General features: G+C 45.9%; 1 protein-coding gene across 4 annotated transcripts; it reads left to right on the top strand.

Moving 5' to 3' along the window:
* Positions 1-331: 331 nt before the first annotated feature.
* ADPRH (ADP-ribosylarginine hydrolase) lies at positions 332-9,381 on the top strand. 4 transcript variants are annotated; one of them, XM_060150548.1, is made up of 6 exons: positions 332-350; positions 440-511; positions 2,478-2,511; positions 3,582-3,907; positions 5,647-6,007; positions 7,374-9,381. In XM_060150548.1, exons 3-6 carry the CDS (start codon positions 2,480-2,482, stop codon positions 7,774-7,776), a joined length of 1,122 nt encoding a protein of 373 aa, XP_060006531.1. In that variant the 5' UTR covers positions 332-350; positions 440-511; positions 2,478-2,479; the 3' UTR covers positions 7,777-9,381. The 4 variants fall into 4 exon arrangements, with proteins under 4 accessions (XP_060006531.1, XP_060006530.1, XP_060006532.1 ...); XM_060150547.1 differs by lacking the exons at positions 332-350; positions 440-511 and adding an exon at positions 593-830; XM_060150549.1 differs by lacking the exons at positions 332-350; positions 440-511; positions 2,478-2,511 and adding an exon at positions 594-830.
* Positions 9,382-10,455: the final 1,074 nt, after the last annotated feature.

Raw genomic sequence — 10,455 nt, 5'->3', positions numbered from 1 at the left:
AAGGAACATTTTATTAAAAAACAAACAAATCGACAGGCTAAGATGAGATCACTCAGCTGGGTGCAGTCCATGAGAGCAGGTCTGTGCCAGGACCTAGCAACCACCTGGTACACAGTAGGTGTTTAATGCCTGTGGTGAGAAAGATAAGCACAGCAAATCAAAATTCTTGAGAAGTATATAGAATACTTGCATATGGTGATTCTAGTATTTTTCAGATGATATTTATTCAGACAAAAATACTCTTAGTTTTTCTTTGCTTTTCTTTGCTATCAGGATGAAAAAATTCTATTCTGCAACCAAACAAATGACAAGAGTTAAAATTAATTAAATTCTAACAACCAACCTAAGAGGTAGGTACTATTATTGTCCCATTTTATGCGTGAGGGGCCCAGACCGTGACAAAGGCCGCGCACACACTGAACACCCTTTTCCGAGTCAGGGGCCACACGCTGTTCACTGCCCAGAGGAGCTGGACTGGAGGAAAGGCCGAGGCGTCAACCCGGGGTCACACGTGAGTCTCCAACAGTCTCTCAAAAGCGTGGGGTGGGGTGGGGACCGGAGCAGCGCCAATTCGCGGCGCCTGGTGCTCCCCGGCGCCCTCCGGAGCTGAGGGCGCCGGTGACGCGGGTCGCGCCACCTGGCTCCGGCGCAGAAGGCTCCGCGCCTCGCCCGAGCCGAAAGCTGCGCCCGGCACTCGTCCAGCTACGTTGAACCTGGGCGTGGTCCGCGGGCCCCGCGGCAGGGTCCGCCCTGGGCCTCCTCGCACCCAGACTTCCCCGCGCCCGGCCCCGCCCTGAGCCCGCGCGTCGTGCCCGCCTCGCGGCCACCAGGTACTCCTCCCCGCTGTCGGCTCCCACACCCGCGCTCCTATCCTGCTGGCGACCAGTGCCGCCCGCCCCTCCTCCCCACCCTCCTCGCCCGCGTCCCCCGCGCGCTCCTCCCCCGCGGTGCCCCGGGGGCCACCCCCCACCCCTTGTCGGGCCTGGACCTGTTCCCCACTCGCCTGCTCCCCACCGCCCCCCTCCCCCAAAATAGCAGAGGACTGCCGGGAAGCAGCTGCCCAGATCTCAGTTGTGAATTTATAGTTCGGGGATGAGCCTATAAACTGGAAAAGTTAAGAGGAGTTTAGAGAATATCAGCGTTCTGAGAGCGGGAGGCCAGAGCAGTACGGTGTCAAAGCTAAAGGAAATTTCCCCACAGAACGAGGTGGTCATCGCCCCTAGCCTCACTCAAAACTCATAAAAACACATTCGGGTGGAGCCAGAGGAATTACAGAAAAGAAGCTGAGGACTTTGGAAGAGGGTATAGAGGGTTAAAGATTGATCTTCAGAAGCCAACTAAGCTTGGGCTCTGAAGCACTCAGCGCAGAGACAGGAGCCCAGGATGCCTCGCTAGCTCCCCTCCTGCCCCGCAATCCAATTTACCATGGGAAGGTTGAGATCCAGGATGGGTGGCTTGTCCACAATCACACACCTGATTCTGGGCAGAGCCAGGACTATCAGCCCAGAACGCCAGTTCCTAAGCATCATTTATAAACAATAAAATATGTAAGTAGGGCTTCCCTGGTGGCGCAGTGGTTGAGAGTCCGCCTGCCGATGCAGGGGACACGGGTTCGTGCCCCGATCCGGGAAGATCCCACAGGCCGCGGAGCGGCTGGGCCCGTGAGCCATGGCCGCTGAGCCTGCGCGTCCCGAGCCTGTGCTCCGCAATGGGAGAGGCCACAGCAGTGAGAGGCCCGAGTACAGCAAAAAATAAATAAATAAAATAAAATGTAAGTAATGTTTTACAAATAGCCTTTGGGAACCAGTTAACTCAGCGTGATCAGTAACTCAGTAATGGTCTGCTCAGTCTGTCATCATTTTTCTCAGGTGCTTGCCAGTCTGTATTTCCTGGCCCACAGCAGTGCAGCTGGAGGAGGACTCTTGGAAGCCCAATGACTTGAACTTAACCCTGAGTAAATAGATTTTAGGGAAGAGGAGGAGAGGAAGGCATCTTGGATGGGGAAAGAACTTGAGCTGAGGGAGGATGAGCTGGCCCACCAGCGTTTGCAAGTGTTCTCCTGGTCAGGGCAAGTAGAGTGGCTGATAGAGTGGGAGCAGACAGTGGAGGGCTTTGGAGGTGAACGCTACAGGCTATAGGGCACAATGGGGAACTGGAAACGCACCGACAGGGAAACCAGCACTTTACTGGGGATTAGATTCATGGAGAGAGTGTTCGCTGAGACCCCGGGACTCTAGAACTCAATCATTTAGAAGGAAAACAAAATTTAAATATTGCTGTTGAAAGGAAGGTTGTGGGAGAAAGTACAGTCTTCTAGTTCAATTAATAGAAAAATCATTTTCCCTGGTTGTGTATGAATAATAAAAATACTGCTTACTATGTGCAAAGCACTGTTCTAGGTGCTTTATAAAAATTAATTCACTTATCCCTCATAACAAACCCACGAGGTTGTTGCTGTTTTTGCCACCACTTTACAGGTATGGAGGGTGAAGCACAAAGAGGTTGCTCAAGGTAAGTAGGTCTGTGCTGAGTCAAGGGCCCAGAATCAGAAGATTTGGGTCCCAGTGCCTCCATTTATTGCTTCTGTGAATTTACCCTCTCTGACCCTGCTTTCTGTTTTTGTTTTTTGTAATTTTATTAATTTTTTTATACAGCAGGTTCTTATTAGTCATCAGTTTTATACACATCAGTGTATACATGTCAATCCCAATCGCCCAGTTCATCACACCACCACCACCACCACCCTGCTGCTTCCCCCCTTGGTGTCCATGCATTTGTTCTCTACATCTGTGTCTCTGTTTCTGCCCTGCAAACTGGTTCATCTGTACCATTTTTCTAGGTTCCACATATATGCGTTAATATACGATATTTGTTTTTCTCTTTCTGACTTCACTCTGTATGACAGTCTCTAGATCCATCCACGTCTCAACAAATGACCCAATTTCTTTCACTTTTATGGCTGAGTAATATTCCATTGTATATATGTACCACATCTTCTTTATCCATTTGTCTGTCGATGGGCATTTAGGTTGCTTCCATGACCTGGCTATTGTAAATAGTGCTGCAATATCTGTGAAGTGCATACTGTAATCCGGGCCTACTTATGAGGCAGGATGTGCGGGTGCTTTGCAAACAGTGCATTGTGATACCAATGGAAAGTGTTAATATTTAAGTAAAGGAGGAATGCATTCCAAGGCCAAATTTCAAACCAAAAAGAGAAAATGACAAGCTTGGTTTGACTTGCAGAATTTAATGGGCTTGCCACCCACGGAGAGGCAAAGATGGAACCGTAGTTAAATTGTGGGCTTTGGAGTCAGATGGATCTAAGTTGGAATGCCAGCCCTGCCATTAATTAGCTCTGTGACCTAAGTCACATAACATTTCTGATACTGCGTGGCTGATTTACTCATCTGTAAAATGGGCCTATTCCACTCCCCATAGAGCAGTTGTGGGGATTAAATGAGATGTCCTTAATACTGTGCCTGCAAGGTGTGAGTGCTCAGTAAAATGTAGATAGGGCTATTATTTTTTCTGATTTTTTTTTTTCTCCCCATCCTCTGTGTGTCTTTATATTCCCCCAGAGACGGCCTCACCATGAGCGGGGAACTGATCAAGAAGTATGTGGCAGCCATGGTGCTGAGTGCAGCTGGAGATGCCTTGGGGTACTTCAATGGGAAGTGGGAGTTCCTCCGGAATGGGGAAAAGATTCACAGGCAGCTGGCCCAGCTTGGCGGTTTGGATGCCATAGATGTGGAGAGGTGGAGAGTCAGTGATGACACGGTGATGCATCTGGCCACGGCAGACGCTCTCCTGGAAGCCAGCAAAGTCTCGGACTTGGCTCACCTGTATTCCATCCTTGCTAAGCATTACCAAGACTGCATGGGAGACATGAATGGCCGGGCACCAGGTGAGAGCAGCCAGTGGAGGTCCTGGGCAAGTGGAGAATAAACAGGCCCAAGGAAATCATTAAAAATATTGAATGAGATTTAAATATCAAGGAGACATTAGTTTTTATAGTTGTTTCAGAAATAGAAACAACCTGAATGTTCTGTAATTTATTTAATTATGGTGACACATCTGCAGCCATTTAAATTATGCAGATAACTATTTACCAATATGGAAAGATATTGTATATTAAGTAAAAAAAATTAGGTTACAAAACACTATCTTATGAACCCATTTTCTTTCTTTTTTTTTTTTAAACATCTTTATTGGAGTATAATTGCTTTACAATGATGTGTTAGTTTCTGCTTTATAACAAAGTGAATCAGCTATACATATACATATATCCTCATATCTCTTCCCTCTTGCGTCTCCCTCCCTCCCACCCTCCCTATCCCACCCCTCTAGGTGGTCACAAAGCACCAAGCTGATCTCCCTGTGCTATGTGGCTGCTTCCCATTAGCTATCTATTTTACATTTGGTAGTGTATATATGTCCATGCCACTCTCTCACTTTGTCCCAGCTTACCCTTCCCCCTCCCCATGTCCTCAAGTCCATTCTCTAGTAAGTCTGTGTCTTTATTCCCATCCTGCCCCTAGGTTCTTCATAACCTTTTTTTTTTTTTTTAGATTCCATATATATGTGTTAGCATACGGTATTTGTTTTTCTCTTTCTGACTTCATTTTGTATGACAGACTCTGGGTCCATCCATCTCACTATAAATAACTCAATTTCATTTCTGAACCCATTTTCATTAAAAGTATATATGTAAAAAAAAAGTATATATGTATATCTCTGTTGGGAGAGGTCTGGAAGAATATACACAAAGATGTTAATCATTGTATGTGGGTGATAGGGGTATTTATAGTTTCTTATTTTTGTTTTACTTATTTATAGCTTCTGAGTTTTCTTTAATAAAGAAATTTTTTTTCTTTTTAAAGAAGACTGGAAAAGGTCGTGTAGAGACCCCTTTTCTGGTTCCAGTTTGCTCACAAGTGGTTCCTGCTCACTTTGGGAACTTTTTACAGCCACTTGGGCCACCAGCTGATGTGAATCGCCTTTCCCCCAGCTTCTCCTGTATTAGTTTGCTTGACCTGCTGTAACAAAATAACCTCAGACCGGCTGGCTTAAACAACGGACATTTATTTTCTCACTGTTTTGGAAGCCAGAAGCCTGAGATCAAGGTGTCGGTTTCATTTCTTCTGAAGGAGACCTTTCTCTTTGGCTTGCAGACAGTTTCCTTCTAGCTGTGCCCTCTCACAGCACACATTCCTGGTGTCTCTTTGTGTCTCCAAATTTCCTCTGCTTATTAGGACACTGATCAGACTGAATTAGGGCCCACCCTAACATTCTCACTTTAACTTCATCATCTCTGCCCTATCTCCAAATACAGTCACATTCCGAAGTACTAGGGGTTAGGGCTTCAACATATGAATTTTGGGGAATACAATTCAGCCAATAACACCTCCTGATGAAAAGCTCCCCGCTCCATAAACCTAGGGGCGTCTAGTATAAGTACTCTGGTGTAAGTAAGACACAATGTTGCTCTGGGATTTGGGGTTTGGAGTTTGGGGACATTCATCATCATACTTTTTCGCTTTCCCTTTCCATCAAGGAAAGCTGGAGATGGGGCTTGGTTCTCTCATCCTGTGGGGGCTTCGCTTTGGGGTACACTGACCCCATGCCCTACCGGACTCTCCCCAGGGGGCGCCTCAATGCAGAACGCCATGCTGCTGGAGCCAGACAAAGCCGATGGCTGGAGGATTCCCTTTAACAGCCATGAGGGTGGCTGCGGGGCTGCCGTGCGGGCGATGTGCATCGGTCTCCGGTTCCCTCACCACAGCCAGCTGGACACCCTGATCCAGGTGAGCGTCGAGAGTGGCCGGATGACCCACCACCATCCCACAGGCTTCCTGGGAGCCCTCGTGTCTGCTCTTTTTACAGCCTATGCTGTGAACGGCAAGCCTCCCCAGCAGTGGGGAAAAGGACTGATGGAGGTGCTACTGGAAGCTAAAAAGTACATTGTCCAATCAGGCTACTTCGTGGAGCAGAATCTTCAACACTGGTAAGTTTGTAGGTGCACGCTTCTGCTAGAAGATGGTTGAACCTGTGTGTGCACATGCGTGCATGTGTATGCCTAAAACTCATAGATCATAGCAACCATCCTGGTTCTCACCATCCAGTTCTGTCGTCCACCGCATCCAGCTGCCTCCCCACCCACCTGCTAAGGATTTCAAGTACAGTCCCAGTGGTGGTGGCCACCAGGTCGCCAAGTGAAGACCTCAGGGAGTAAGGCAGCTACACTGCTTCCCTCATGTGTAGGGATCCTGTTCTCTATAGTTTTTGTGGCTGTTCTTTTTTTTTTTCTGGCCACACCATGTGGCATGCAGAATCTCAGTTCCCTGACCAGGGATCGAACCCATGCCCCCTGCGGTGGAAGCACAGAGTCTTAACCACTGGACCACCAGGGAAGTCCCTATGGCTATTCTTTACTGAGATGAACTTCCCTGCTTATTTCCTGGAACTTGTTTTTTCAGTGTTGTCTTGACACACAATACTGTGAAATCCTTGGCTAAAATTATCTAGAGATAGGTTTTTCCAGCAGCTAATTAATAAGTGGTAAGGCCACATCTTCCCCTTTTCTTGAATTCATTTCACGTTCCCTTTCTTAGAATAAAAAGGTCCAGGGCTTCCCTGGTGGTGCAGTGGTTGAGAGTCTGCCTGCTGATGCAGGGGACACGGGTTCGTGCCCCGGTCCGGGAAGATCCCACATGCCGCGGAGCGGCTGGGCCCGTGAGCCGTGGCCGCTGAGCCTGCGCGTCCGGAGCCTGTGCTCCGCAATGGGAGAGACCACAACAGTGAGAGGCCCACGTACTGAGGCTTTCTAATGAAATCACCCATGGTCATGATGTTCCAAAGTTCTCTCTTAAAAAAAAATAGTAACCGTATAAGGAGATGATGTGTTAATTAGGTTGATGGTAGTGATCATTTCATTATGTATATGTATATCAAATCATCATGTCATACAACCTTGAATATGTACAACTTTTGTTAAGAAAATAATATAAAGTAAATAATAAAATAAAATATATAATGACAGGCTAAATACATAAAGTTCACCCTTGAAAGTTGACACTTGCCATGATTCTCAACTCAGGAAAAACAAACCTTTATTTCTCACCTTTAACTTGCTGTATATCTTCTTTATGTAGCAACAGGTATCAATGCCTTATTGACATCATTCCTTAGCAAAAATTTATTGAATGAATGTCCCTTAGAGCTCATTTTGATTTTTTTATATCATATGATTTTAGTACCAGAAGTTGAAGTCATCTTGGAGCTTTCCCTGCTCACACATCTATCTGGTACCTTTCCTAATGGCTTTTGACTTTATTTTTTCAATTGACTGCAGATTTTTTTCCTTCCTACAGGTCTTACTTCCAAGACCAATGGAAAAAGTACCTAAAACTCAGAGGGATTTGGGATGGCAGATCAGCCCCTACCTTCCCCAAGCCTTTTGATGTGAAGGAGAGGGATCAGTTCTACACCTCCGTGAGCTACTCTGGCTGGGGCGGCAGCAGTGGACATGATGCCCCCATGATTGCCTACGATGCCATCCTGGCTGCAGGAGACTCCTGGGAGGAGCTTGCCCACCGAGCCTTTTTCCACGGTGGAGACAGTGATTCTACAGCTGCCATTGCTGGCTGTTGGTGGGGAGCGATGTATGGTTTTAAAGGAGTGAGTCCCTTCAACTATGAGAAGCTAGAATACAGAAACCGGCTGGAAGAGATAGCTAGGGCTTTGTATTCTCTTAGGTCAAAGGAAGATACGTAACTCCCCTTTAGGGAGAAGTGACATTCATTTTTGGTGGTTTCTCCTCTTGTGTAGTCCCTTTTCTGCTCAGTTTCACTTTTTTCAAAGTCAAGAGTCTTAACCTTGTACTCAGGGAATTTTGAGGTAACAGTCCCTTGGGTACCTGAAGGTCAGTCTTTCCAAACTTATTCTGTCCTCGCCCCCCACCCCAAATCTACCCCTCTTCCTATCCTGAAGAGTCTTGATCTCAGTTGATGGCATCAGCGTCTCCCAAATTAGAAATCTCATAGCCTCATATTGAGTCTTCATTTTTACCATCTGATCTTTCGCTAAGTTTTTTTCTGTTTGTTTTAGGGTGGGTTCCCCAAAGTGGACTCTGAGACAAGGATTTGAGTGCAAGTAGTTTATTTGGGGGGTGATTCCAGGAAGCACTGTTAGGAGAATGGGGAAGTGAGACAGGGAAGGTGGGGGAGCCAGGACAAGGTGCGTTAATGAGCATGTTACCAATGTGGGCAGTTGGGACTCGGTCCGTCTGGGTCCTCTGCGTAAGGCACTCAGAGTTGTCCCACCGACTTCTATCTGATGTTGGTGGAGGACCACTCCCAGGCGTGCTAACTCCCTGGTGCTTCCTGGCCTGCCTCTTGCGCTAGCCAAACACGAGTGTCCTCAGGTAAAGTCTCAGAGATGTTTGCGGTGGCAAGCTGTATGGCGCATGGGAACAGTGAGGGGTATATGTGAGGTCCCAATAGCATCTGCTGGTTGGTTCTGCCTCCTAAATATCCTTCAAATCTGTTATTCTTTTACCTTTTTGCACCAAGTATGTTTCAGCTGGATTTCTGCAATCCAAGCTACTCAAGTCTGAGGAGAGGCTGCTCCTAGCTGCGCCCTCTCATTTCCTAGGCATGGCAGTTGACATGGTGCCAGTTTGTTGTTGCCTATTTGCTTGCCTTTATTCTCCTCTAGACAGAACCTAGCCTGGTGCCTGGGCACACAGGAGATACTTAATCAGTATATATTAAATGAATGTTGTTTATTAGCCTCCTATCTGGTGCCTCTAATTCCAGTACTGCCTTCCTCATCGCCCTCCAGAGTGATCTTTACAAAGAGCAAATTGATCATGCTGCACTTCTAATCATGTACAATGAATACTCACCCCCTTTCTTCATTCCTCAGTGCTCTTCCCTCTCCTCTTTCCCTTTCGAGCCCCAGCTCAGGTAGCATCTCCTAGATGAAACCTGCTCTGACCATTCAGGCTCCTCACTACACCCACAGCCTTCTGTCTCTAGCCCTCTCACCACACTGATCCTGTTGTGTGGTGATTGTGTGTCTTCTGGGGACGATCTCAGGCTACTTGTGAGGGCTTGTGTCTTATTCTTTTTGTGGCCTCCCCATCTGGCCCATTAGAGAGATTCAGTATTTACTTTGGAAGTTCATCAATTTGTGTTGATGTGAATGCTTTCAACACGCAGTGTCTCATCTGTTTCGGATGCCCTCTGCTTCATGATTGTCAGGAGTGACCTGTGCAAGCCTGAGAGAGATGGAGGGTTTGATGCTTTAACCAGGCCTGTGTGCTGACTTAAATGAGACAAAGCTCTCAACTCTGTATTTGAAGCAGGACTCCAGCAAAGGCATAAAGATGTTAAAAAAAAAAAAGCTCTGATGTGTATTTATATATTTCAGAAAACAGACGTGTTTTAAATATTACAACTAGGACAGCAGATTCTTCAGCAGGACAATCAGAATTACAGACTTTAGGGGTGGGGATTTACAATTTACAGAACATGGTAATAACCTCTTAGATTCAGGTGTCTTAAATTCAGGTGTAAAAGAAGACTTCTTTGTAGAAATATTTTGAGGACAGTTTCAGAATAATAGAAAGCAGTCAGTACATACATTTTTACACAAGATTCTTGAACAGAAGATTAAGATGGAGCCTCTCGTGACTGTAATTTCCCAGTTTTTGATAAAAACTGACATTATAGTGCAGAATAGTGTGTGCTTTTCTGCAGCTGTAGGAGAAGAGGAAACATCTTTTCCTGGTCTTCTGGGTTTCGTTTACCAATAATCAGGAGACCCTGAAGTTTTAAGGTGGAGAACTAGAATTCAGTTAGCACTGCCCAAACAGCAGAACCGAGATGCTTAAACGTTACAAAATAGAAAAGAGAAGAAAAGTATTTTAACAAGCGGATTCTGAAGCATGATGTGTTTTACCTCTGTAACTGGTTTGGTGAATGGTCTGAATTTAGTGAGAAGCAAACATGGAATGATTTTCTTTTTCTCTAGCTACTGCCTTCATACATACTGCATTGAAGCTGCTTTTCCTGCCCCTAGCATCAACTTTTTGGCCTTGGGATGGGGGTGTGGTGGTGGGTATTAAAAACCCAATCCAGTCCATCCCAGTCTAGTTTTTTAAAATTTCAGCTTTACTGAGGTATAAATGACATGTAAAATTGTAAGATATTTAAAGTGTACATTTGTGGTGATTTAATATACATTGTGAAAGGTTTCCCTTCATCTAGTTAATTAACATATCCATCACCTCACATGTTTATCTTTTTCTGGTGAGAGCATTTAAGTTCTACTCTCTTAGCAAATTTCAATTACACAATATAGTGTTATTAACTATAGTCACCATGGTTTACATCAGATCCTCAGACCTTATTCAGCTTATAGCTGAAAGTTTGTACCCTTTTACCAACC

This window comes from Lagenorhynchus albirostris, chromosome 5, assembly GCF_949774975.1.
Source record: "Lagenorhynchus albirostris chromosome 5, mLagAlb1.1, whole genome shotgun sequence".
Classification (NCBI taxonomy): domain Eukaryota; kingdom Metazoa; phylum Chordata; class Mammalia; order Artiodactyla; family Delphinidae; genus Lagenorhynchus; species Lagenorhynchus albirostris.
Note: the sequence above shows the minus strand (reverse complement) of the source record. Positions and strands in the feature narration are given on the sequence as shown.

Excerpts from the sequence above, each read along its gene's own strand:
- ADPRH (XM_060150548.1), top strand. The coding sequence starts at position 2,480 with ATGGAGGGTGAAGCACAAAGAGGTTGCTCAAG. Across the intron at positions 3,908-5,646 it reads CATGAATGGCCGGGCACCAG|GGGGCGCCTCAATGCAGAAC; the intron begins GTGAGAGCAGCC and ends GACTCTCCCCAG. Across the intron at positions 6,008-7,373 it reads GAGCAGAATCTTCAACACTG|GTCTTACTTCCAAGACCAAT; the intron begins GTAAGTTTGTAG and ends TCCTTCCTACAG.